Here is a 27,946-nt window from a genome sequence, read left to right on the forward strand (position 1 = left end):
ACAGCTCACATTTTCAGGGCTCCACTCTGTGGCTGACACTGTTCTAAGCACCTTATGTGGGTGGATTCTCATGCAACCCTCAGAACAGCTTTATAAGGAAGATGTTATTATTACCCTTATTTTGTGAATGAGGTAACTGTGCACAGCGATGGAGTGGCTTGTCCCACCTGGCAGCAGCTCCCACCGTCCAGATTCGCTCTCTTGAGTTCTGCTCAGAGCCCCTTCCCCTTCCTCCAGTTGCCAGCATTCTGGATATTTATTAATATCATCAGTGGGTCACAGGCTTAAAGAATTCGTTATCTAAAGATGTGGAGGTTGAAAATGTGTATTTCCAGAATGGGAAAGGATGAGTTTTGTATCAAAAACAAACAAAAAAACCCACTGGAAAAAAACCGGTTAGATTCTAGAAGTTGAAACTCTCAGTCTTCTGTCAGTTTCCGAGGGCCCAGGAGATAAAACACAATGATAGCACCATGTTTGCACAGCGTCTTTTATTTCTTGGGAGCATTTCACATCTCTCTTCCCATGTATTTCCTCATTTGCAGCCCTGCCCAGGAAGGCAGCTCCCCATTATCACGTATTCATTGTCTGAACATGGGCCTTCTGCTCCCCATCTGCCTTTTTCCTTTGATAATAAGCATGTCCTCTCCTCCAGCCAGGCAGAGCTCACTCTGCTTTGGGAGAAGCTTTCAACAAATAGCAATCTCATTTGTCACCAGCGCATAAAATCTGTCTGCTTCCCTCCCCTTCTTTAACCTTTTCTGGTTTCAAAATACACTCAGATATTTCTGGAAGGATAAGGTTTGTTTTTTTTTTAAAAAGTGTTGAGAATTGCTTACTCACGGTCGACAAGGGGAACACATCTGAGAGGTTATTATCTCCTCCTGTGGCCGGCCGTCTGTCCCCCACCCCGGCTCTCAGCACACCGCCACCCCTCACTGGCCTTGGCTCTGGCCTGTCCAAAACCCAGGGCTGCCTCCCAATCTCTGTCCTGGGCTGTTGCCGCCCCACTTCCCATCGCCAGCCTCCTCCCTCTCCTCACCCACCTTGTTAGCAGCTTGCAGTCACCCTGGGTCTCCAAGCTGAGACGCTTGGTGGGATAACTCCAGGGAAGGGAAGACAGCACCTGTGTCTCCCTGGGCAGCCCCTCCAGAGCCACCCAGCCACCTGACCACTGTGTCGGGGATATACGTGTGAGGGCAGCTCCTCCAAAGACATGGTTACAGCTTGCTCCCCCAGCACTGCTGGGACAAGAACCCCGCCTGAAGGACCCCCACTGAGCTGCCTCATCTCCTACCCCATTAAGAGCTAGCAATGCCACTGTGCTGCCACCTGGCTTAATTTTTTTAAAAACCTTTTAAAAACAGATTTTAAGGCTATTCAAGTGAGGTATGTTATTATAGAAAAACTCAAAAATATAGTTAAACAAAAAAGCCTCCACCCTCATTGCCCAAAGATAATGTGTTGTGATATTTTGGCGAATTTCCTCCTGGATATGCAGCTCTGTGTGGTAGAGTTTTAAGTCTTTACCGGATTTCCCCCAAATCCTGGTGGGTAGCAGTGGCCCACCTTTCCTTCCTCCCTGTGCTGCTCCCCTGGGCCTCTCTGTGGCTCACGGCTTATGGCAGCCCAGGGGAGAGGATGAGGGTGGATCCAGCCCCCCTAATTCTCCGGATGACTTTCAGAAGCTCAGTAGAGAGGAGTCCAGATCTCACCCTCTGACAGGTGACCCTGGCTGGTGGGCACGGTGTGAGGCCGGGTGGGGCGTCCCGGTGTCAAATGTGCGAGGACTGTGGGGTGCACTGCTCATTGAGGCAGTGGTGTCCTCTTGTGTTCCTGACAGCTGCATTTCTCATTCCCCTCTCCGCAGATTTCATGCTACTGAATTGGGCATGGCAGGTAGAGTGTGCAGAAGTGGCAATCCCATGTTGGCCTAGCTGTCCATTCCTGCCTGTGTATTTTTACACTAACCAGAAGCAGGCTGAAAACAAACACAGAGTTTTCTTGTAAGGCTTAGAGTTGTATCTTTTCATCCATGGCAGAGGCATCTGCCTGAGGCAAGCATCTGCTTTGTACGAAGGAGCCCCACAACTCCGAGTGGCAGGATGGGAAGGGAATGTCAGAATCAGGGAGTCTGCCCCCAGCAGCTCCCTTTAATGTTTGCATCTCCTCTAGGACAGATGGAGTTACCTCAGTCCCACCTAAGAACAGGGCTGTGGCTCATTTCGAGGCTACCCATTCAGATTTGATTGAATTTCATGATTTAGGTTATGAATAATATCTAGGAATATTTGGGTAGTACTTTCTACATTTGCAAAGTACTGTCTCAAGTTCAGTGTACCCGAGAGGTAGATAAAAAAAGCTCACAAATATACTGTTTTGTAGATGTTTTAAGTTAAGTTGGTTCCCTAAGCCCCTAGAGGTGGAAAATGGAGGAACTAAGACTCAAACCCAGGTCTCCTGACTCTCAGTTCAGCTCTCTGTCCTGCTCCTCTGCTGTAGGTAGAAGGTTCTTACTTCTCGTGAGCTGAAGTTTTTTCCCTGGAGCTTCCAATTGGTGTTGGTTCTCCTTTATAAAAAATAAATCTTCATTTCTCTTCCTGATGCAGTCTGTAATACTGTAGGATAGTTATTCCCCAGATCTTCTCTTCTCCAGGTTAAACACCTCCAGTTCCTTTAACCATTCTTTGCTCATTCCACCATTTCTTCAAAAAGCATTTATTGGGTATCTGCTGTGTGTTAGGTGTAGGAGGTACACAGATAAGAGGGAGCCCCAGTTTTAAGGAGTGAGACAGTAAAAAGCATAATTCGGTAATAGTGTTTGGCCTCAGCCTTCTTCTAATCGATCCCTCCCTTTCCAGTAAGTCTTACCACTATGCCCAGCTCTGCAATCTTCTGCCGAAAGTAAACTTCCTGTTGTCTACTGGGTGGGAGAGGGGTGCTTACCTGGCTGCTAAAGTGGGAGACAGGGTCTGAGGGCTCAGCTGCTCTCAGTCCCAGGCCACAGCCCCACTGCGAGGACATGGGGCCTGTGGGGCCTTTGGAGCCTGAGCCCCACACAGCACGTCGCTGTGCTTCTCTGGCTCTCGCACCTTCTCTGCACCCAGTACTTAGGTGTCTGCCCTCTGTTGGTACGTCATTTTTCTAGCTTCTAAAATTGCAAAGACTTTCTTTCCTCTGTTTATTGTCTTCTTTCCTCTTCTTTTTGCTCCTGTGGCTTCATACTTAAAAAAAAATACTCCTGTCGTGTTGTATTAGTAGTTACGGAGTGTGTTCTCTGTGTTCAGCTAGAAGTTTCTCAGGCATTTTCATAAGCTTGTACTGCTGCTAAGCCATGGCTTCTCCATTCAGTATGTATGCTCTTGCTGGATTTTAAAAAGTTACTTTAATATTTGAATAGGTTCCAATCACATAATTAAAAATATACTTAAAAATTATACATTGCAAAGTCTCGCTTCCACTTGTTTTCTTCATCCAATTCTCCCTCCCACCTCCTAGAGGTAACAACTTTGATTAGCTTCTTTATGCAGATGCAAGCAAATGTGAGTATATATATTTTATTTATCTGCCCTGAATTTGCTAGCACTGTTATGTGAATCCCAGCAGACTGTCCACATCCGCGCGTGGAGCTTTCTTGTTCTTTGCCATGTTCTGCCCTCTCTTGTGTGGATGGACTGCCGTGTACCTAACCATCTCCTGCCAATGGACACAGGGTTATTTTCAGTCTCTGCCGTGACAAATCATCTACAATGAATACCTTTGAATGCACATACTTTGGACGTGTGTGGGTGTATTGTAAAGATAAATTCCCTGAAGTGGAATTGATGGTGTTTTGAGGGGTTGGTATTTTGACCCAAGTCTAGGAGCCTAGGTTTCCTTGTGTTGGGCTGGGACCATTGTCTGGCTGGTGACTCATTCGGAAGCTCGATTTTTGCCACCACTGGGTCTGATGTTGGTTGCACTAGGGCTGAGAGTGGTTTGCCATCTCCCCGCGGCATCCCACTGCTTGGGACAGAGTGGCTAAGGCTGCCCGCGGGGCCCAGTCAGAAGCGCCAGAGAGGGCTTCTGAGGTGCTGTACACCCAGGCCCTGCTGTGAGGGTGGTGGGTGCCACTGTGGGGGCCTCGTGGGGGGGTGGATTCCATGGTGTCAGCCACACCGCTCTCATGAATTCTCAGCCCTGGTTGCTGGAACTTGACACTTTTCTCTATTGTAGGTTTTCAAAGGCAGGAAGCAATGGTTGTCTTTTCACATTTGTCATCCTAAAAGGTTTTTTCAAAGCAGCAATTAAGGTGCTGGTGGCAGTAAAGCAGCAGGGAGTTTGTGTCACTGGCAGTCTTGTCCTCAACTTTGGAGGGAGAGAGGGCGCCTGCCAGCCTCCCTGCTCAGACCGCTGGTGACGTAGATACCAGCCCCTCGGTGATGCCAGACGGGAGCAGGCTCCAGTGAAGCTAGGCAGCTTCCTGAGGTCTTGCAGCCCGCGGTGGTGGAGTCGAGATTTGAACAGACATACAGCGGCTCTTGCTGCTTCAGCACTCTGTCCCTGGGAGAACTAGATGACTTTGTTCCTGGTCTCAAGGAAGCATTTGTGATGTAATGGAGATGCTTTCATACTGAGGGTACCCCAGCCTTGTTTCCCTTGGCCCTACTCTTCCTCATCGTGACCTCCTCCCACACTGGGCACCCACGTGACAGCCTCTCTTTCCTCCTTACTCCCACGCAACCCCCTCCTCTCTGTTGTCCCTCTCCCCCCTCCCTGCCCTGTGGGGCACTACTAAACACAACAGTGAGCTTTCCAAAGGTCACTGTCTGCTCTTCTATTTATTCTTGCCAGTTTGCCGAAAGTTGGAAAGAGACCGAAAGCTCATAAACCCCCAGATTCCTGGGAAGCAGTGAGATTTCCCGAGCTGCCTAGAGAGCTCTAGCTAAACACCACTGTTTGTGATGGGATATTTGGCTAAGCGCTTCTCTGGGGCTTTGAGGGGACAGTGGAGGTGAGCAGGGCCAGACCACTCACCCCTCTGCTCCTCCACCGGGGGGGGATCCTGGTGAGCCCCTGAAGCCGGCCGTGCCCCGGTGGGGCTTTGTGCCAGGGGGCTGGATTTTGTAAGGGCTGCTCAGGCCCCGGGGCTTGCTCTGAGCTCTGCCTGTTTTTGGTCTTCCAGTCCGCAGCCGCCACAGCCCCAGGTCCCTGAGACTCCCTGGGCAGATGAGGGCGGCTCCGTTTATCACCTGACCGACGAAGACTTTGACCAGTTTGTGAAGGAACACTCCTCTGTCCTCGTCATGTTCCACGCCCCATGTGAGTGGAGCCTTGCCCCCCCCCACCACAGCCTCCTTCCCGCAGCGTAGGCCTGGCGCTGCTCTGCGACGCTAATCCAGTGAGCACTTGCTTGTCAGATGCCTCCTCGGTGCCAGGTGCCCTGGAGCCGGGTGAGGTCCCCACCCTCACAGTGCACAGTCCACCTGTGTCACTGTGGTAAAGGCACACAGGTGGCTCTCAGCTCAACCTGGGGCCCTGGAGCCGCTCCCTCCATGTCAACATGAATCAGGAAATGCAAACGGATTTCCCAGAATTGGAGGAATTAGGACCGGAGGGGCCCTTAGATATTGCCTAGAACATTAATCACCCCTCATCTTACAGGTGGGGATACTGAGGCCCCGAGAGGGCTTATGTGTTACTCAGCAGCTGAGAGGACACAGTGAGACCAGGGCTGGAGCCTCAGACCCCCACAACATCTGGGATGCCTTCCTTCTGCTGCACTGAGGTTGATCACAGCCCGAATAAAGCAGCCACCATGGACCAAGGAAGGAAAATGGGTGGAGCTGTAAAATGTGTTTGCAATATGGCTGAAAGGCTTGTAGCTCAAGATTTGTTTAGGCCAGTGTCCTCCCCATTCCCGTGGAGAATGGAAATTGATTGAAATTCATTTCCAAGAGGGAGAAGGCTACTCCTGGAAAGGATGGTGTGAAAGTAAAGGGATGACAGCTCGGGGCACAGGGCTCCTGGAGAGCTCAGCACCCTGGGACAGGGTGCATGTGTGGGGGGTGCTTTTCTCTTGTAGCTTCTCACCAGCTCTTTGGGCCTGATGGCGAGTAAGAAATTGTGGAGGAGGGGAAAAAAGCAAAAAATGACTATAGATCAGTATAATCATCGTTCAGTCCCTGGTGGCATATTCAGTGACAAGAATATACAGAGGGTGCCCAAAAATGTATACACATTTCAAGAAAGGAAAAAAATATGTTTAAATTGCAATACTTAATATATACCGATACCAATGATGAATACAAGTCATGTGTACACATTTTTTGGACACCCCTAGTGTTATTAACCATCTTAAGTCATAGAGGTCCTATGCTAACCATTTTGTATCACCCTATAGTGACAAGGTAGCTTCCCATGGGGTCATTTCCTTTCATTCGTCTGACACAGTGTCACAAAGAGAACGCAGTTAGCCTCATTTCACAGATAAGGAGACCAACACACAGAGAAGTGGCACAAATTGTCCCCTGCTCTTGAGTCCTGTACTGCTGACGCCTGCTCTGCCCGCCTTTCCCTGCATCTGCGACCCCATGGGTGTGGTTGGGCGGGAATCATTCCTCAGTGGGTTACTGTTGGGGATTTCCCCAACTCCTTTTTTCTTATAAGTGCCAAATTCTTAGGAGAATCCAAAGGAAAAGTATTCCCTATGGCCCTCCTCCTGAATTCTAGAAAACTGACCAAAAAAAAAAAAACCCCTAAGTTTTAAAGAGCTTCCTGAATAAGGGCAATGACAGTTAGGGCCTTAGGAGCAGGTCACCCCCAGGCATGCTAGGGCCTCTGGAAGGGCGTCCCTGTGGTTGGGGGTACCTGGAAAACTACCAGCCAGGCACCACTGCAGTGTTTTCTCTAGCTGAAATGTGCTCTCCCGGCCAGTCTCAGAGTTGCTGATAGAAGCAAGTCTTGTAGGAAATTATATTCAATCTAGAGCTGAAATCACCCTGCCTGCATTTCTGGCCCTGCTGTAAAGGCGGATACTGGCTGGCTGTTTTCCGTCTCCCCTGGGAACCTCACCCCTATGTGTCTGTCCTTCCAGTCTGCCTCAAGAGCCAGGCCTTTCCCCACCCCCAACCCCACTCCTCTCCTGGATGAGTGCAGTGGTTTGAGCAATGGTTTGTGGTTTAGGTGTCACAGCGTGAAGAGTATTCGTCCCCTTTGATGAATCCTATAAATTATCCAAAAACACATACCAGATAGCTTGGAATTGTTTAATCATTGTTTATTTAGCCCTTTCTTTTTAAGAACCCAGGTTGCAAACTAGAAGTGTTTTGTGTTCTTTTTCGTCATCTCAGGTTGTGAGCAACTCCTTGAAGTAGCTGATGCTTGTAGGATCTGGGGGCCAGGAGCCTGGCTACGGGGTCTCTCCTTTCCCCTTCCCCTTATAATGTATTCTCTTTCCTCCCTGAACCAGAAGGAGCTGGCTCATCACTTCTGCCCCTCAGCCCAAGTCCCTTATGGGCATAGAGGAAGGGCTTAATGAATGAGAAAAGGAACAAATGAAGTTGTGCTAGAGCTGAATTAGAGAATGAGGACTGGAAACCAGATGGCAGCTTTTGTTCTCCCCGTTAGTCATTGTTATTGACAAATGTTACCTGCTCTGCTGCTCTGCACAGAGCCCTGTTGAAGGTGCTCTGATTTCAAACTTAGCACATGGAGCTGTCAGAGTCTCCTCTCGGTGGGCATCTGCCAGTCAGGGACCCCGCATTCTCTGATGTGTCTGCCAGCCCCCTGGCTCTGCCCGTGTGTGCACAAGAGGGTTTATTTCTGCAGGACTGGCAAAGTGAGAGGGATCGGGGCCGAAGCATGAGGTGAAGCTCCCTGAGGAACCAACCGCCGGTTAAAGTTCCCATCAGATGGGAGTGGTTGTGCATCGACTAATCTCTCTGCACCGTCGTCCTTTCTTATCTAGGAACACAGTCTGTAGCCTGGAAAAGGACGGAGTGCATGTGGTTTAGAAAGAATTTGGAGCCCAGGAGGGGTGAACTGAGAGCAGAGAGCTGCTAGCTGCCAAGCTATATATCATGCCAGCGGTTCCAGAGAACCCGCAGTGAGCAGGAAGCCTCTTTTGCAGTGTCTGAGGGACCCAGAGCAAAGGACAGATGTCAACAGGCCAGAGACTGGCAGTGCTGTCCCAGGTTTCCCAGGTGCAGAAAAGGTGAATTCTGGAAATCAGAGTATTATAGGTGTCAATCCCAGGCCAAATAGAGAGTGGTTTAGAAACACACCATTTTGAAGACATAGAAAAATTAGTTGGGCTCTGTCAACATGAAAGACCATGGATTCTGCTAAGGATTGCCAGATGTGCTTGGTTTGTTTCTTGGAATAGGATTGGTAGGTTGATGAATTTGCATGTCTTTTTTTTTTTTTTTGCCACATGGGGCCAGTTTATTGAAGTTAAATCTCTCTCTCCTCTCTCTCTCTCTCTCTCTCTCTCTCTCTCTCTCTCTCTCTCTCTCCCTCCCTCTCTCTCTCCCTCTCTCTCTCCCTCTCTCTCGTCCACTTTTCCATAAAGAAAATTAAAACACACACACATACATATCTTTCTTTTATCAAAAGTGAATCATTTTTTCTTGACTACAATGGGGAGAGCGGGGCCGGATGGGACCACCCTGAGGGAGGTACCCCCTTGATGCTCTTACCATGAGTCTGGCCTGGTTCTTTCTAGAGGATGGTACTTGTTTTCTAATCAGCAATTTTGTTGTAACTATAAAAAGCAAGACATGCTTCCAAATCTGCAAGGGTTAGAGAGTTGGAAGAGGATAGCTAGATAAAATACCGAATAATTGCATCAAGATTTTAAAGGATCCCAACAGACTGAAATACTGGGGCTGAAACTGAAAGGCTGAATTAGTGTTTGCGGTGTTTAGCTAATTAGAAAGGAATGCATGTACATTTTATCAAGAAATAAAAAAGTATAGAGTAGGAAAGTATAGAGAAGAAAGGTAAACACTATTCCTGATACTCACTCTCAGGGAGAGCCCTGGTCTCTCTGCAGAGTAATTTCTATGCACAGCGCAAGTGTTCCATCTTTATTTCTTTTATGGTCCCGCTTTAAAAGGCCAGAAAACACGGGTTCTTCAGCTTTCCTCCTGACCTGTGCCGACCACAGCTGGGTGTTCCCTGCACCTGTAAGTCCCAGGGCAAGTCACAGGGTTCTCTGTCTGGAAACTTTATGGGTGTCTGTGGAGCCGTTCTCTTGGTTCTTGGCATGAAAGGGCATGGGCCTGGCTGTAATTATTAAATACCTCCTCCCATTGGCCCCCTGCTTCTTTTCCCTCTTTCCCAGTTTTCCTGCCACTTACTTTCCCCCTCAGCCTCTCACTTCTCCTCACCTGCCTTCATTTGTGCCCCAGCTGGAGTTGCTGGAAACCCCACACACATTCTTCAGCAGCCTGCGTTGTCATTGAGCAAATAAGCATCGGTTCAGCCACAGGGCTGGGGCCCTTCTCCATAGGTTAGCTCCAGTCCTGCCCCAGATCACACAAGGGAACAGGGGGAGCTGAGATTTAAAGCAGGTTTGTCCCGTGGCCCCCACCCTGCAGGAGGGGCTGGTTCTCCTGGGTAGGCCAGTCTGATGCAGCGGTGGGACGAGTGGGGCGTTTGCCCTGTGGTGCCAGGAAAGAGCCTGGGCTCCCTCTCTCTCCAGGCTTAGCACTTCCCCCTTTGTCGTCCACCTCAGTGGGGGCGTGGTGTGAGTGTGGGAGGCTGCGGTCCCAGGCCCAGCTCTGTGATCCCACAGACGACAAAGATGGTATCTGGAAAGGGCCTGGCAGCAGGACACTAACTGCTGCTCCTTGATGCCTTTGAATCTTTCTGCAGCATCCTGAAGGACAGGTCACATTATATGTCATCCCTCCTCTTCTTCTGTCTCCGTCTGTTTTGCTGCAATAACATCCACCTGCTCCTCCCTCTCGATGTAACTCCAGCCCTGCATTAAGCTGGGAAAGACACGATGCCACGACATTACCCGCTCTTGTGGGGATGATAAAAGGAACAAAGCGAGAGGTCCCAGGGAGCACGTCCCTGAGGAGCAGCTTGTCTCCCACATGGGTGCTGAGGGGCAGGAAAGGAATCTAAAAAAGAAGCTGCCAGGGAACCAGAGCCCCCTCTCCTGCCCTTTTTCCAGGGCCCCAGGGGCCAGCCAGCAGCTCTGCCCTGGTCTGCCCCCTTTCCTTGGCAACAGGCCCAGATGTGATGTTTTCTATGCCACCACCTGCAGGAATGTGCTGTGCCCGGCCTGCCTTCCAGGAGCTCAGCTGTCCATCCAGTGGCAGGTCCTGTCAGAGTCGGGGCTTTTGTGCTGCTTTCTGTCTTATTCTCAGAGTAATATGTGCTCTTTATAGAAAACCTGGAGGTATAGAAGAGTATAAATGATGAAAGAAAAAATGACCTATAATCCCATTATCCTGAGGGAACCACTTTTCACTTTTTGGCATCATTCTTGCTAGTTTCTTTTTCTCTTATTCCATTGTTTCAACTTTTACTTTTTAAAGTACCAGTTGAATTATCTTTTTTTTTCTGACGCATGTATAGATTTGTGTAACTGTCACGCCATGCAATCACGTTTTTAAGAATAATATTAACATTCTTATTGGCCGTGCACGGTTCACGGGATGCATAACAATATAGTGTGGACAGGGCGAGTCCCAGCCCCCCACTCTGCTGACTGCCGTTCACAGTCGGTTTACCCTTCTCCTTCTGTGCTTCTACCTGGTAACACGGGTTTTGTTTTTGTTTTTTATGTAAGTAGGATCATTCCCTCTCCATTTTTCTGTGATTTGCTTTTTTTCACTTACCAGTAGGTCTTGAAGATGTTTTCATATAAATGTAGACGTTGGCATATAAATCTACCTCAATTTTTTTCATCACTGAATAGTGTTTTATAATTTAGAGATGCTATAAACTTTAAACCATTACCCTATTGATAGACTTTTGTCTCTGGTGTTTCGTTATTCGGGCAACGCAGTGAACATTTGTAAACATATATATTTGGGAACATGGCTAAATATTTGTGACTATTCTGGAAAGTGATGTTGCTGGGCCCTGGGGTAAGTGGGCTCGAGTTTTGATAGGTCCTGCCACCCTGCCCTCCAAAAAGGTGTCACCACACCTGACGGCATGTGACAGAGCCTGCATCCTCGCCAGCCATGGATACTGCTGTCGGCCTTTCTGTCCCTGCTGAACTGGGCAAAAGGGCAGCTTGTCCGCAGCTCCCTGGCCTCCAGAAAAGTTGGGCATCCTTTCTTGTGATAATCAACTTTTCACATTCCTTCTGTGAATCACCCTTTGCTGGGTTTTCCACGGGGAGGTTTGTCTTTTGCTTCTTGACCTAAAACTCTATAGTTATGGATGTTAATCTTTATCGGTTAGCCGTGTTCCAGCTGTTCTCTGTTAGTCTGTTGCTTGCTTTAACTTTCTTCAGGGTGTCTTTCATTGTACAAAAGCGTTCCTTTTTTTTTTTCGTAGTCAAAGAATAGCTAGAATATTTATTGAGCACTTACAAGTACGTGGATCAGGCATTGTTCTAAGTACTTTCCACATGTTAACTAATTTAATCTTCACAACAAATCCTGTGACGTGAATATTAAGGTTATCCCCATTTTGCAGATTAGGAAGGGGCGGCACCAAGGGGTTTAGAAACTTGTGAAAGGCCACACAGCCAAAAGGGGGAGCCAGGATGAAACCCCAGGCAATCCTGGAGGCCGAGCCTCATCGCTGAGCCTTGCAAGCCTGCCTTTTTCCATCCCAACCTCTGGGATTCATGCATTGCTTGGGAAATACAGCCCTAGGATATAAAAATAGTACCCTATGTTTTGTTACAATATTTTGTTTCGTTTTGCTCTTTAATTTATCTGGACTTTTCATTTGTTTATTGCACCAGGTGGGAGGAAGGGATTTAATTTTATTTCTTTAAGTCCCTTTTTTTGTGCCTTTTCTTTTACAGTTTTCTTAACGTTGTCTTATGTTATTAAAAATGCTTTTTGGTACATGCTTTTTGTGGTCACATAATATTCCATTGTACAATGACACCATAAATTACTTACCCAGCACCATAATTTTGAAGGTTTGAGTTATTTACCGGATTCCCCAGTTATAAATCATGCTGTAGAGAGCTTTTTCATACATCAATATTTGTCCACATGTCAGATTATTTCCTTAGGATAAAAGCCTGAAAAGAGAAATTTTAAAAGCTCCTTATCCACATTTTATACTAACATAACAGAAGAAAAAAACCCAAATGTCTCTTCGTACAAGAAGAGGGTTGGGTGATGGACGGAGGCATCCGTCAGTGCGTGAGTTTGCCCCAGAGTGCCTGTGAGTGTCTACAAGGCAGCTTTGGTGTGTATACAGCTGGAAGCCTCAGAAAAACTGAGGTGTCTGGGGAGGGCATTCATGGTATTAAGACGTTAGTGTTTCCGCTAACGTCTGTGGGAGCCCCACCTCCCTGGCATGCTGCAAGCCAAGTTCCAGGAAATTCCAGGCTCTCCAGAGTCCAAGATACCAGGGAGCTTTTCAAATTAATCAGGTCCCCTGGAAAATTCTGCTTCCAAGATCCAGGAAAGTCTCCATAGCTGCTCTGTAATAAAATCAAAAGTATAATTGAAGATAATGGAATCTAGAGGAATCTAAAGGCTTGGTGTTGATGGGAGGCCAGCATTCCCACAGCCAGAAAACAGTGTGATTGAGGAGTTGATACGTAGCCTCTGTGCCAGGTCATGAAAATCAGCGTAAGCGCACTTACACAGATGATAAAAACCCAACAAGGAGGTCGGGTGATAAAACTTAATGGCCTGTCAAATCACAATCAGGACACTAAAACGCAGCAGGCTGGAGTTCTGCTCCTGAGTATAACTCGCCTCCTCTGGCTCTCCTGCAGCCCAAGCAGCCCGGGTATCCTGCCAGCTAGGCCCAGAAGGCTGGGGCTGGGGTTAAGGCCGGCACCGCCCCAGAACAGGCAGGTGCCAGTGAGGGAGAGCTTTCTCCTCCTCAGTGCCTGGCCAGTCTCCTCATGATAAACTGTTTACAGAAGGTTATTTCTTAGCCTCAGTATCTTGTTCAGGGAGTAGAGGGATCGATGCTAGAAGCAAAAACCATAACAGTATCAAGAGAACTCGAGGGTATGTGTGGAAGACTTGATAACAATGTTCATAGGTGTTGGACATTTCCAGTGACGTTTGTGAGCCCTAGTAAAGGGCAGGGGAAATGTATAAATGGTGGTGTGGAGGGCAGGGTACATGCACAGTAACTGGTTTGGCTGCCAGTTATACTACATAGAGATGTTTAATCAAACTAGCAACTGTTTGGGTACAAGGCAAGACTTGCCGCAAAAGAATTTAGTCCAGTTAAAGCTTGTGTGCACAGGTGTAAAGCTTGAATATATAGTCATGAGGTTCATTCATTCAGAAAATGTGTGGAAGACCATCCTTGGTGCCAGGCATGTGGTGGTGAGCTGGACAGCCAGCCAAGCCTATCCAGAGGTAGTCCACTTGGGGGAATGGACAGGAAACAAGTAAGCCAAGTACTCCAGTTGTTATGAGTACAACTGAGAAAATAAACAGGGTATCGGAAGAGAGTGTGGTGGGGGGAGGCTCCTTTGGGTGAGGTGGTCAGGAAATTTCTCTGTAGAAGTGAAATTGGAGCTAAAGCTCGAACGAAGTGAAGGGGTCAGCCATGCAAAGACCTGGGGGGAGATCTTATTCCAGGCAACAGCGGTAAGAGCCCTGAGGTCGCCCTGAGCTTGGCATGAGAAGAGAACAGAAGTGGGGGCCACAGGCTGCAGAGTACAGGGCAGGAGGGAACAGGACCGGGATCAGATAGTGTGGGGCTGTGGCCGGGGTAGGGAGTTTGGGTTTTGGACTACCTGCCATGGGTATGTTTTAACCAAGGGAATTTGATCTGATTTACGTTTTGAAAAGATGCCCTGGCTGCTCCTAAATGTCAGAAGACAGCAATATAACAGTCACAAGGCAGCACAGAATTAAATGCCATAGATATATATGAATAGGAAGTATTTTGTGAGTAGAAAAGTAATAGGGGGTTCAGTGGGGCTGAGCCTTCCCCAGTGGATTAGGCAAACGATTTGTTTTCTCCTGAGCTGGTGTTCATTCTTCTTTTCTCCCGGGTACCCCTGGTGTCTGGGCTGTCTTACAGAGGCATGCAGGGGACTTCATCAGAGCCTCCGTGCCATGGGAATGGCTTCTCTTGATTTCTTCCCACAGGGTGTGGACACTGTAAGAAAATGAAGCCCGAGTTCGAGAGTGCCGCGGAAGTCCTCCATGGAGAAGCAGGCGTAAGCATCCTTTCCTTAACCAACCCCCACCCTCTCTTCTAAAGCGTTGGTGACATGAATCATTACAGTGACTTTCCCCTGCCAGCTCTGCGGCAGCTCTCCCAGTCCCTGGAGGCCTGTGGTACTTCTGTGTCTCCGAGTGGATATGTTTTAGGTGGGGCCCCTACCAGCGGTGGAGAGGTGCAGAGAGACAGTGGGGTCATGTTCCCATGCCCATCCAACTGACCTCCATCAGGTCATGGTTCTGGGCTGAGCCCCAAGATTCTCCCTCTGTTTTCTGGGATCTTGGCTGTTGGGAACTGCCGCAATCTGCCCGGACTGCTTGATGGGGCAAATGTAAAAGCCTAATCTCACCCTGTAAATCCGTAAATGAGAATGCCAGTGTTCAGTCATTCCCTAGGATGGATGGGCCTGGGCCAGCCACCCCCCATCCGCCAGTGAAATCCCAGCAGGTCCAGGGTGGGTCGGGGACTGTCATCTGGGCTCCTCTGTTTTGCCAGCACTGTGTCTGAGGCTGTCATGCATGGTTGGCCTCTCCCCCATCCCAGAGCTCTGGTGTCCTTGCAGCTGTCGATGCCACTGTCAACAAGGCCCTGGCAGAAAGATTCCACATCTCCGAGTTTCCTACTTTGAAATATTTTAAGAATGGAGAGAAATACGCAGTGCCCGTGCTCAGAACAAAGAAGAACTTTCTTGACTGGATGCGAAAGTAAGTCTGGTGGTCTTGATAGTATATCTTGACTCCTGGCTGCCGGCTGTCGGCCACTGGAGACAGCTTTGCAGAGGTGAAGTAAACCGCAGGGGCTGCTGTCGTTGGTTCAGGGCCATGGGAGCCAAGACGGGTTTGACCGCCCCAGTCCTAAAGCCATCAGTGGTGTGCCGACCCCGTGTCCTCATCCAGCAGGTCACACTGGTAGCCTTTCTGGATATAGTTTCAGCAGCTTTAGTCAGCCATGTGTTTCCTTTTTTATACAGGACCCCCTTTCCCGCTGTCTTGACCCCAGGTTTCATCATCTGCACTTGATTCCATCCCCTTTGAACGAGTGAAGCAAACACACAGCTCTTCACATCCAGAGCTGGACTCATTCGGGCCCACGTTTGCTAGTGGGTGACTGGGCTTCTGGTAGTGTCCCTAGTGCAGCCTGTGGTGTTTTGGGGTTGAGAAGAAAGACTTCAAAGAGCTCCCCCAGCCTTCATATTAGTTTGCTCGGGCTGCCACAACGAGGAACACAGACGGGGTGGCTTAACAGCGGTTTATTTTCTCACAATTCTGGAGACCAGAAGTTCAAGATAAGGTGTCGGCAGGGTGGGTTTCTTCTGAGCCCTGTCTCCTTGGCCGTCTTCCTGTGTCCTTACGTGATCCTCCCTCTGTGGCTGCATCCTCATCTCCTTTCATAAAAGGACACCAGTGAGACTGGATTAGGCCTCACCCTGAGGACCTCCTTTGAACTTAATTACCTCTCTAAAGACCCTATCTCCAAATATTCTCATTCTGAGGTACCGGGGGTTAAGAGTTCAACATAAGAATTTGGGGGGGAAAGGGAGACATCATTTATAGCCCATAACAGCCTGCAAGTCCAGAGAAACTGAGTAGATTTGTGATTGCTGGCCCAAGGACCCCCTACTCACTCAAGGACTTTGGAACATGCAGTTCTTAGCATTTCTCCCTCCTGTGAGGGGATGAGAAAACATATTCAAGCCTTTTCAGAGGTCCCTGGTATGTGGTGTAATGATGCCCGCGTGAGCACCAAGACTTTAGAGTCACAAAGTGACAAGAGAACTGTGCCAAAGAGCTGCGTCTCAATTGAGTTGGTCTGTCAGGACATTGGTCCTCAAACTCGGATGTACCCGAGCATCTCCTTGTGTTGAAGTGCTTATTTAGAGCTGATTCTGGGGCTGCAATCCCTGAAGTGTGAATGGGACCTTCAGCCATAGTGTTCTGAGAAACACCTGCTTATGGAATGGGAGCAAAGTTCCCACTAGGTTCAGGAGAGGCTCCTGGCAAGAGGTGAGCGAGCTGGCGAGGTCCTGGGCTCTGCTCTTCCCGCTGTTCTGCTCATCACTAGGGGTGGCTTCTACGAGTAGCCAGGTCTTTGTCTTAGGGACCAGAGGGAAGTGCTGGTTCTCCTCCAAAACAGATGACGCGTTCACTCCTCTGGCCCTTCTAATGCAGAAGCAGGTTGCTGTTTACACTCACCTGCAGCCTCTCTCTGGTGCCCGGCTGGTTCACTGGGACGGATTGAATGGGCTGGAGGGTTCAGGCAAGCTCCTTGGTGCTTGCACATGTGGGCAGAGAGCCGAGGGGATCAGGCATTCGTCATTGCTAGTCTCTGCTCCAGAGGCCTGGACACGAATAGCGAGCATGAGGGTCTCTGTCCTTTCTGTACGCATTTGCCCCGCTGAGTGCCTGAAAAGCACTGAGGGTGAGAGCGTGGACTTTGGGGTCCAAGAGACTGCACTCAGATAGGGACGCCCAGCCTGTTGCTTGACCCTGCTAAGCCCCGGTTTCCTATCTGCAAAATGGAGACCATTCTTTTCCCAAAGACTTATCTGGAGAATTAGACTATCGTGTTTAGCATGGTGCGTGGTGGGGAACTACAGAAAGGAAGCTGTTTTTATTTTTGATGCCAGCTGTCATTTGGAGCCATAACTGGCAGCATCACCACATAAGGGCTAACACCTTCCCAGCTCTTGCAGAATGTTTTTCTATCTGTTTCCCCATTTCATTCTCAGATCCTACTGAGGTCAGAGTTTTCGTTCCTATTTCCTTAAAAAGAAGCAGCCAAGGTTCAGAGAGGTGAAGGACCTTGCCCAGGGACAAATAGTTCTTTGGGGAGCTTGGAAGAGATCCTTCAGGCAGAGCGTGCCTCGCAGATGGCTCTGATACGGAGAGTTGAGGTTTGCCACCTAGAAGGAGGGTGAGCAGACCGTATTAGGTGAGGCTGATGGTGTTTCCAGGCTTGTTCACAAATGGCTGCGCTGTGGGTAACAGACATGCCTGCCAGCAGGCCAGCCTGGGAAGGCAGGATTTAGAGAGAGGGCAGAGCAGAAAAGTTAGGTCAGCGGTGTCCACTACAGAGCCAGAGTTTAGGACAGGACCTGGAGGGCAAAGAAAAGAGAGGAAGACGGGAAGGCTCGGAGGGGCCAGTCTTGGTCAGAGCAGGGGTGCATTAACCCAAATGGGGAAGTTGGGAGATGTGGGTGGGGGAAGGTAATATGTTCTAAGTCTTGTTAGGATTCGCGTGACAGTGGCACCTCTAGCTGGAAATACCTGGAAAACACCTGGAAATAGGGGCTCAGATTACGGGGATTATGGAAGCTACGGGGGTTACGGAAGCTATTCGGGTGGATGAGATCTTTTGAGAATTGCTAGGGGGCTCAGAGAGAGAACTAGACAAAGGGCTGTCGCGAAGTTGGGGAAGTGACACTGTAGGCTCCCTGTAGAGGTGGCTCAGTGCGGCCAGTCAGAAGCCAGGTGATGTAGGGGCAAAGGAAAGCGTGCAGGGGCAGTGTCTGCACTGCTGCACTCATCCCCAGAGACACTTCTCAGAGAAGGGAGAGAGGAGTGCGCTCCTAGAGAAGGGGACAAAGGCAACAAAGGCTTTTAAAAGACCCTGGATTTCTCTACTTTTGTGAGGCAGGTTGGAAGGAAGCAGCAGGCAGAAAAAGAGTGAAAATTATAAACACTTACTGAATGCCTGTCATTTATGGGAGTATATAGGCTCTCAGCAGCTGTTACGTGCTTGACTGACTAGGTGCTTCACATACACCGTGTCTGCTCTTTATACTGATCCTAGGAGGTAGGTTTCGGTTTACTCATTTAACAGAAAAGAAAATGGAAGCTCAGAAGGGTTTAGTAACTTACCTAAGATGATACAGCTGGTAAGTAAACTGGATTTGAACCCAGACCCGCCTTGCTTCTTAGCCCATACTCTCTCCACAAGAACAAAGCCTCAGGAGCAGAAGATAATGGAGGACGCTTCAGGGTCCCAGAAGAGACAAGAGGGAAGGGGAAGGCAGTGTCTATGCCCAGAGCAAGGAGGTGACCTTCCACACCTGCAGAGTTTGCCCCGCCCTAAAAGGGGCTCAGGTCTTCCACACCTTCACAAAATGGCTTCTTAATAGGCTCCTCAAAAGGAATTAGAATATCTTTGCTGATGCTCCAGATTTGTTCATGTTTCAACTGAGGTTTTAAGTTAAATTTTAGACAGGATGCAAAGTGACTTTTTTCTCTTGTGCTCTCCTGAGTGGTGCTGGGGGGAGGTAGCAGCACTTGCCTTTACAGGAGCTTCTCCTTATGACTGTCTCCCCTCCGTCCCTGACTTCCGGCAGCCCCGAGTCCCCCCCACCTCCAGAGCCCACCTGGGAAGAACAGCAGACCAGCGTGTTGCATCTGGTGGGAGACAACTTCCGGGAGACCCTGAAGAAGAAGAAGCACACCTTGGTCATGTTCTATGCCCCTTGTAAGTAGCTGGGGTGCTCACAGAGGGGCGAGGTGGAGGGATGGGCCTGATGGAGCCAAGTCGATCCCCCCAGGACCTGGGCAGCCGCAGGTTGACTCTGGACTCATCTCTGTTGTGAGCAAGGCTCCCCAGTTTCCTTCCAGGCTTGAAGTCCTTCAAAATCCAGGGCTTCCTTCAATCAGCCATGTTAGGTTCTCTCCGTCTTTATGGGGAACCTGGCTCACATCAGTCCTAGAATCCTCTGCTTCTGTTTGTGGCAGGGACCCGCCATATAATTATTCAGTCTCTCTTCTTGTCCTTGGAATCTTCCAGGCTGCCTGCCTCCCACGCGGCCACTGCCTTTCACCCCTCAGCTCCCTACATCCCTCCAGACACTGACTTCACCTTCAAATCTTGGAATTTAACAGCTTGGAATTAGCTTTCCCAAGTGGCTTTGAAGCCAGTGGTTTTGAAGCTGTGGTGAAAGCAGTCACATTCGTTGGGGGCTCCCGAGATCCAGCGATCAGCTTTAATCAAAGCTTAAGTTGAGAAAGTGACACGCCTGCTAACATTGGTGTTTGTGACCTCGGGTTTTGTGTATTCCCATTTTGAAGTTAATTGATACTTCAAAGGAAAGGCTCTTGATTTTCCCCCTCTTCTGTTGCCCTTCTCTCTCTCTCCCCCCGGTTATATATATCTCAGCTTAATGGAGTGGGGATAATAAAACTGTGCTCTAGAGAAGCCTGGCAATTCAACCTAGCCATAAACCTGCTGGATTGTAGCCAACCCTCCTGTTTGCTCCCCTGTGCCCTCACTTTTCAAGTGTCAATAGTCTGTCATGTCTCTCCTCAGGTCTCACTGTCTGGAAGGGGTCGCCACCTAGCCCTGCCATCCCCCAGCCTCAGACCCCCACCCTCAGGCAGTGAACACATCCCTCTGTTTTTGCCTTTTCTTCTCCAAGTAGGACTTGTGCTGTCTCGGTTCCTTATAAAGCTTCTTGCTGTCCTCATCTGTCCTTAGAGTATGCCAAAAAGACTTGACAGGATTATAAGAGGTTAACATCTTCCTTCTGGGCAGAGTCAGGGATGCAAGACAGAGACCCAAGAGATGCAATACATGATTAGCCGAAGGCCGCAGTGGGTTAGTGACAGAGCCCTTCCCAAAGCCTGGGCTGGTGCTGTCCCTTTTTGCCACAGACACTATTTGAGAGGAAGAGCTTTCTCAGTAGCGATGGAGAACCTGGCCATAGAAGTGGGAGTTCCTAACCAGCTGCTGGGTGCAGTTTAGAAAGCCCAGACTAACTACTTTCCCTTGGAAATGCCCCTCTCTTTACCCCTAGACACTAGAATGGGGACTCCTACCCTGCTGGGGTACTAAAGACCTCCCTTAAACCCCAGTTGTGTGCTAGATGGTGTCCTGGGCCCAGGACACGAGGGAAGGAGGCGTGGCAAGAAATAACTTCAAATGCAGTCCATTCAGGGCTTGGCTCCTAGAGTCTTCCGTCTCCCTTACTGCAGTTTCCTGTCCTGGAACCCTTCTGCAGACTCCGAAAGATGGGTTAATCAGGGTTAAAGGGTTTTGGAGGATGGGGAACTACACAAAGTCAAACAAATCTTTTAAAAATGTTTTAATAATAAAAATAATATATACTTTTTATAATATATAGTATATAATATGTACTTACACTTGTTTATATATACTCTAAATACTACAGAAAGGTTAAACATCTGCTGAAGGTAGCTATAAGCAAAAGCTGACCTCTGTATTTCTCCCACCGTCTCTACCCCCCACAGCCCACCCCCCAGTTTCCACACAGATCTTCCTCCTGCTGTTCCACTGCCCTTTCCTGAGCCAAGCCCCACTTTGCTCTGAATGGTCTGGCCTGCTTAGGCCAGCTTTGCTGAGTCTCTGAAATTGGAATTTTCTGTCCTGTTCTCAGTCTTTGTTTCTCTCTCCCCACTGTGGGGAACTTCTTTGGTGTACTGCTACCCAAAGGTGATGCCTTTTTAAAAAAGAGCCCAAATTTTAAAATCATGCTTTTTCTGGCCCACCTGACACCTCTGGGCAACATCTTCATGACCTTTCTAAAACAACCTCCTCTCTGGTTATTCATCCACTGTGCTCTTTCTTTCAGATAATGAGAAAATTAGATGCAACAGAAGGCCGTTAATCTGAGACCTCGAGACTTTAAATTGATAGTAACAGGCATTTGCACTAGGCTGATAGTTACCTTTGTACTTTCAGTGAGCAAAGAGACTAGGATGGAAAAATTAATAGTGACACCAGATTTGGGGGAAGAGGGCAGCCTGATGCTATTAGTGGGTATCCGTACCACTCAGCAGCTCTTTAGGTGCCATGGGGCATGCTTTGAAGAGCCTTGTTAACCAGCACATACCCTATACTCTTTAAGTGTTTAAAAACTGTATATTGTCATTCCTTTCATGACTTGGAGCTAGTCTTCCCTCTTGTGAGGTCACATTAGTGTAATGTTCTTATACTTGCCATTGAGGCAAGGGAAAAATCATCTGTGACTATCTGCCATGAATTAGGGTGTACCAGGCACTTTGTCTCATTTCGTTCTGATGTAACCCATGACCAGCCGAGCTATCGTCTCTTCCCCGGGGTCAGATGTTGGAAGAACCCCTTTGAGCCCCCTCCCCATGACCATCCCCACAATGCTGGGGCCAGCAGGCCAGTCTGCCAGCCAGATCACATGGGTGGGCCTGCCCACCTCAGGACCCGGCTCAAGTGCTAACTCAGATTCAAGTTGTCGCTTAGTCTTAATTTGGTTTCACAAAACCTTTGGAAATTCCAGTCGTTATTATCTTGTCTTAAAAAGAGAGGAAACAGATGAGCAAAGCCGTTTCTGTTGCCTGCCTTGGCTTTCCCAAGGCCGAGGGAGGGCCAGAGGCCTGGCGGGACTGTAGGTCAGAAAGCTGGCTGGAGCCAGGTCTCCCCACAGGGCATTTAGCCTGTCCCACCTGTGTTTTGGTCAGAATTTTCATTATCACAGTCAGGGAAATGCTTTCCTCAAAGCAGTTCTGTTCTCTTGGCAGTTGTGTTCCGTGTCTGGGGAATGGTTGTGAGAGGAGCTGTGCTTGGGTTTTCATCTGCTAGTGCTGAGGGAAGGACCTCGCCAGCAGGTCTTGGCCACCGCGGCCCGCGGCTTCCAAGGCTCTCATCAGCATGTGTTGCCCTGGGTTCACTGGGATAGGAGGAAAAAGTGGCCCCACACAGGTGCCAGCCAGTGCCTGAGAGGCTGTTGTCAGAGCCACAGGGGCTCAGGGTGACACATGAAACAAGAGAAAGAATGGCATGCACCACTGTCATATCCAGGCCTGCAGAGTCACAGGTCCTCATCCACTCTGACGGCCTCTTCCTTGGGTCGTATCCTGGCTTGGACTTTCCATTCCCATATCTGAGGCTCAGATTGATTGTAGAGCAAGGGGTAGAAGGACAGGGTGAGGCCTGGGGCTCTGGTTTGGGTGCTTGGTCTGGGGCAGGGGTGGGGGTTGCTCAGAATGCGGAAGTTAGTAAGTAGCAAATTATGAGCCTCGGGGCTCAGGCAGGGTGGTTGGTCCTCATCCCCGCCTTTCCCAGTCCCACTTTCTTAGTCATGACATGGAGAGATTTGGCCCAGAGAAACCTGAGCACGCGCCTGCCTCTGCTAAGCCCAAAGCTCTTTCTATACCTAGATCAGGCTCTTCCAGCCCTGAGGTCTGTAGGAGACTGTCTCCCCCACCTCAGCCTCTTAGTTTGGGTGTAGGATGGGAGGTTCCTGGGTAGGAGTGGGCCTGCTGCTTGCACAGGGATTCCCTACGAAGCTCTCATGCCTACAGCAGACACAGAGGATGGTGGTTCAAGGGGAGGGGTTGATGCATGGACCATGACAATAGGATGTGCAGGGGTTGGGAGTCAGACAAACCCACAAAATCTGTCGGGTGGAGAGAAGCTTCTGGAAAGGCCCCTCTGGAGGGTCCAGGAAGAGCCCCTAGCTCTGTGGCCTTCCCCTCATGTACAACATTCTCTCCCCATCTCACTCAGGGTGCCCACACTGTAAGAAGGTCATTCCACACTTTACTGCCACTGCTGACGTCTTCAGAGATGACCGAAAGGTAAGGAAAACCCTCTTCATCTCTTATCCTGCCTCTAACTTCGCCCTATCACCAATTCCCAAACCTTCCTTTTTTTTCATTCAGTCCCCTCCCCAAATAGGATCTATTGAGACCCGGGGATTCCTGGGAACTGGGACGCTCTTTTTCCGTAAGCAAGATAGAAGGGGCTGAATGTATGCTTCAAAATCAACTGAAAGGGATACACTGGCCCTTTCTTGGCGGAGGGGGCTGTCACGGCTCAGCGTGTGTGGTAAAGGGATCATCTGTTTGTTTTTTCAGAGCTTGAACCTTTCTGTAGTAGAATTTGTAGTCATGCATTACTTTATATAATTAAAAATACAAATTAAAAAGTCCAGCAGCAGTTGACTGTGTGTACCAGGGTGGAGGAGAGCAGACTGTCTGCGGAGCCTTCTCGAGCCTGAGCGAAAGGTTCCTGCACAGGCCAACTGACGAAGCATAGAACTAACAAGCTAGAGCTGCAGATCGGATTAGAGTGCGAGGGGGAGGCCCCCAGGCCTGTCCTCCACGCGCGTCCCCTAGCAGCCACGGCAGTGCAAGCCACCACCCGGGGAGGGCAGTGTGTGATTCCAGGGGCCAAAGAGTCGAGTGGCTGCGAGAAGACCCCAGAACTCAAGCTGGTGCGGCTTGGCTGCTCCTAACCTGTGTGATCTGGGAGAAGTCATGTCAACTCTCCAGGCCTTGAGTGCCCTTCTCTGTAAAGTTGGGATTCTGGTGTAGATGTGCACAAAGGCCATTCCTGGCCTGGGGTAATGTCTTAGGAACCTGTCCCCTGACAGGCCCCAGAAACACACCCACATGCGCCAATGCAAAGTCACGTACATCTCTGCCATGGTACCTTATTTTCCTGGGTGGAATATTCAGGCACAGCCAGGACAGGCTGGCCACAGATGCCAGATCACCACGAGTTGGCCCTGCAGGAGTGGCAGTGATGGCATGGGGAGAGCTGTCAGAGGAAACCAGGCTGGAGCGCAGGCATATGTGTAGAGTGTTGGGACACATTGAGGACTCCGACCCCAGGACCCTGCCCTAGACTCAGGCAGACCCGTCGTCACCCACTAGCCCTGGCCGTGGCTTTGAGGCACCCCTCACCCCTCCAGGAAGGGAGTATAAGGACCAGAAATGTTTTTCTCCTCCGTCTGCCACTTGGCCTACATTGAGAGGGGCATGGCGAGAAGGGGCTTCCCGTCTTCCGTCCCCTCACCACTCAGTCTGCTTCTGCCACTAGGGCCTGTGCATACAACGGGGAGGCTGCTCCCTCTCTGGGAGCTCCAGGAAGGTCCAGCGTAGCCCGGGCTGCCCATCCCTGCAGGGCTTCCTCACAATCCAGGCGTCGGGTGGTGCAGGGAGGCCTTTGCTCCCTGGAGCCAGGACTGGACTGGCAGTCTCTCCAGGTCAGCTCCCATCATGCCTCCTCCAGTGCACTCTGGTCTGGACAGACAGGAGAGTGACGGAGGTGTGGCCTCTCCCTGCCCGCCTGGCTGCTCAGGTCTCCATGGCTCAGGAGTCTGTGAAGGGATCACGTCAGTCTGAACGAGGCCAGGCTGTCTGTGCCCATAGTAAGCAGCTGAGTGTCAGCTCTTGTCTTCCCCTGTCGCCTCTGCTGATGCACAGGGGCCCCATTTTCATGGTGACCCCTTCCTTCTCTGAGACAATAATACACCTTTGCTTAATTGTCTTAACTTGGGCCAGTAATGTTGCTGGCCTTTTCCTGGGGTCATTCCCTCTGTCTCTCCTTCCGGCTTTCTTTTTTCCAAGCCAGGGATCTCACTCACTGAACTTCTCTGTCCCAGGCAGCTGGCAGGTCTGGGCTTCCCCCTGCCAGCTCTCAGTAACCAAGGAAGCATTCTGTTTCTCCATCCTGGGTGACTAAAGTTACTGATGCCACACTGCTGGGTGCCATGCTGGGACTATCAAATCAGACTTTCTGGGGCGTGGTTCCAGGAATTGTGATTTGTAAGAGCTGGCTCTTGTGCTGGCCTCAGGTTGGTGTTTGGGGACCGCTGGCCTGTCCAGCTCTCTCCTTCCACTCATGAGGGATCCAAGGCCTACAAGGAGCTGTGGGATGCCCAGGGCGTCATTGCAGGCAGCCTGGGTCTCTTGACGTCCCATGCTGCCACCTCTTAGCCGGAATTGTATTTTTTCCTACCCAGAGCCAGGCCCTATTCCTTCCCTAATCAATATGCAGTTGGTTGCTCACTTCCATTTTCATAGCCAAAGTCAATATTAGCTCCTGCAGAGATTTATTTTACTGAATCAATAAAGCTGCATGAGGCAGCTCATATTTTAGTTGGGGAGCCTCCACCCCCTCCCAGGAGATTACTGGGGGACATTAGCAGTTGACATGCTGGGCGGAGAAAGAGCTGCACACTGTTTGTGTTGGAACAGACAGCATTGTGGAAGGGGCCATGGAGAGCAAGGATTCCAGGTGCAAGGTTGGTGGACACGGTTAGGGTTCAGGTGACCCCTGGGCTGCAGCTTGCGGCTGTCTCACTGCACATCAAGGTATCTGCAGCTGGGGGTTGGGGGGCATGGCCTGCAGTGCAGTTGTTCTGGTGTGAAGGTCATCCCTCTGGGGGCCCTGAGGCAGCAGGAGTCCCTCCTCTGTGATTGGCCCAGAGACTACATAACCCTGGTCTTGTTGTATGCAGCCCTCCCCATCAGAGGGAAAACTCCCTGAGGGCAGGCACCTCATTTGTCCTTGAATTCTCTTGTCTTGATTCCTGAGCCCTCTGTAAATGTTGACTGAATGAAGGAACAGTAATATATCTGAGATTTCCTTAGAGTTCCTCTCCCATTCATACTTTAAAAGCACTATCTCATGTTATCCTCACAGGAGCTTAGTCAACTATGTGTTGTTACTGTTCCATTCAATGTCCCTGAGGAGATTGAATCTTAGGGTAAATGACCAGCCCAGAGTTACCCAGCTGGAAAGGGGTTGCATCAGAATCGAATAGACAGGCGCTGTCAGAGTTCTCCCAGAAGCCAGTGGGGGCCTGGAACTCACTCGCATGCAGGGGATTTATTTGGGAGGTGATCTCAGGAAGCTGCCAAGGGAGAAGATGGAGGAAGGAAGACCAGACAAGGAAGGAAGCAAACCATGTGCATTTATGAGCAGTTTACCACCTGGGTAACGACTGCCTCTGGAGACCTTGCCAGGGACAGAGCTGTCCTCTTAAAGGCCGAGGAAGCCATGTCCCTGAGCCCTGTCTGTCGCTGGCCTTGCTCCTTGCTCTCTGCAGCCAGGTGTTGTAGATGTCAGTGGCAAGTGCTGGGCCAAGGGAACACAGCAGCCAACTACCATGAAACACATGTAGAAGCTAGAGGTATACATTCGGTGCTGTGGGTGAGTCAGTACAAATCGTGAGTGGGTGTGGAGAGGACAGGCACGTAGGTGAAACTGGGAGATGAGAAGGTCTTATTTGCTGCCTTCTTCCCAAGAGTCTACACCACTTCCTTTAGAGAGGGCCGTACTTGCCTCTTCTTGTGGAAACTGAGTATGGAAAAGGAGCCTCTGCAGCTAGAAGTAGCCCTCTGTGTGTGCAGCTGGCAGCTCGTTTAGGTGATTCAGAATAAGTATGCATTTTTAATTTAGTAGATTTATAAAATCATACACTACATTTCCCACAGCTCCAGGGCATGTATACAAATTAAATTCACAATTTAAGGTGGATGCGGGGAGAGCAGCCACCCAGAGCAACGCTCATCAGACACTTCTACGGCATAGCAGGGGCGCACTGGCCGCTCACTGAGGGCCGGACACAGATGGCTGCCTGGCGTGCAACGTCTCCCCCGGGCCGGGTCCCTTGGAGCCTGCCCTGAGACACAGAACCCACAGGACGGCCAGAGGAACATCTGCCTCACATTTCTAGATAAGTTTTTTCAGAAAGTGCTTTTGAGGGTGAGCTGGGGTTCTCAGAAGCCTGCAGAGGCCAGCCTGCCGGCCTGATGGATCGAACTCCATGTGGACGCCAGCAAAGGGCAAGCTGACCCTGCCTGAAGGAGACAGCCCCCCTCCGGTCCAGCCGGGTGTTGTCGGTGAGAATGCAGGACAAGGACCATGAAATCTGGTTTTTAAAGAGCACATGGCCAGCCACTTTTATATAAAAATCTTCTGGCTCTTTTTTTTAGGTTGGCAGCTAATTCAGATTCTTTTTTTTTTTTTAATTTTGTGTGGGCCAAGTAGAACAGGACTGAGAGCCAGATATGGATTGTGTGCAGTGAGTTTGCAAACTCTGTTCCATAAAGTCTTACTATAGAGAACGTAGTTCTATAGCTGAAGAGATAGAAGGGAAGCGTGAGGGTGGGTGAGGGAGGGCAGGTGTCGGACATGGGTGACCAGAGTGCAGGCCATACCTCGCTCTTCACTTTCCGTCCTGCTGCTCCCAGAACAGTAGCCCTGCTCACTGGGGCACAAGTAAGTGACCAGTCAGTGTGACTGTTGGTGGCCTGCAGGGCTCTCCTGCCTGGAAAAGGGGCCTCAGTTCAAATGTGAATAAGCAGCAGCCGAAGAACTGTGTGAATTGTATTTATTCAACAATTCAGGCTGTGGTAATAGTTCAGTCTGAATTCCTTAATGGGCTCCGGCCCTCAGAGACACCGTGGTCGTTCTTCTCTCAGGTCCTGGCGTGGGCTGTTCTTCTCTCTGAGTGCTCTCCACACAGCTGACTGCCTCCTCAGGTCTCCGATCAGATATGTCCTTGGAATGGCCTCCTTAGCCATCCTGGCAAAAGCAGCCCCTCTAGTTATTGTCCAATCAAATCACCCCTTTTAAATATCTTTAGAGCATTCATTGGGCTCTAAAATGATCTCACTTATTACGTGTCTTTCTGTAGTAAGAATGGCATTCACTGGATAACTGAACTTTGTCAAGGTCACCCTGTACCCCTAGCAGAACTGATACGTACTGCCTCTCAGCAGATTCAGCCCTCCCCTCTTTTATGATGCTTTTGTACTGGGTGTTGCCATTACTTGACCCTCTCCCCTCCTTTGCTGCTTTGTGACTCTGAACAGGAGAAAAGTTCCCTGGTGTCTGCTTTATA

The 27,946-nt window shown here is 49.7% G+C and overlaps 1 protein-coding gene across 1 annotated transcript in view; it reads left to right on the forward strand.

Moving 5' to 3' along the window:
• PDIA5 (protein disulfide isomerase family A member 5) overlaps positions 1–27,946 on the forward strand; it is an 83,013-nt gene that overhangs the window by 52,970 nt on the left and 2,097 nt on the right. Inside the window, exons 11-15 of the mRNA XM_081072179.1 lie at positions 5,165–5,301; positions 14,259–14,329; positions 14,878–15,038; positions 18,662–18,792; positions 22,816–22,886. Coding sequence (XP_080928305.1) covers positions 5,165–5,301; positions 14,259–14,329; positions 14,878–15,038; positions 18,662–18,792; positions 22,816–22,886 — 571 coding nt within the window. The remainder of the gene's footprint in view (positions 1–5,164; positions 5,302–14,258; positions 14,330–14,877; positions 15,039–18,661; positions 18,793–22,815; positions 22,887–27,946) is intronic.

This window comes from Rhinolophus hipposideros, assembly GCF_964194185.1.
Source record: "Rhinolophus hipposideros genome assembly, chromosome: 2".
Classification (NCBI taxonomy): Eukaryota; Metazoa; Chordata; class Mammalia; order Chiroptera; family Rhinolophidae; genus Rhinolophus; species Rhinolophus hipposideros.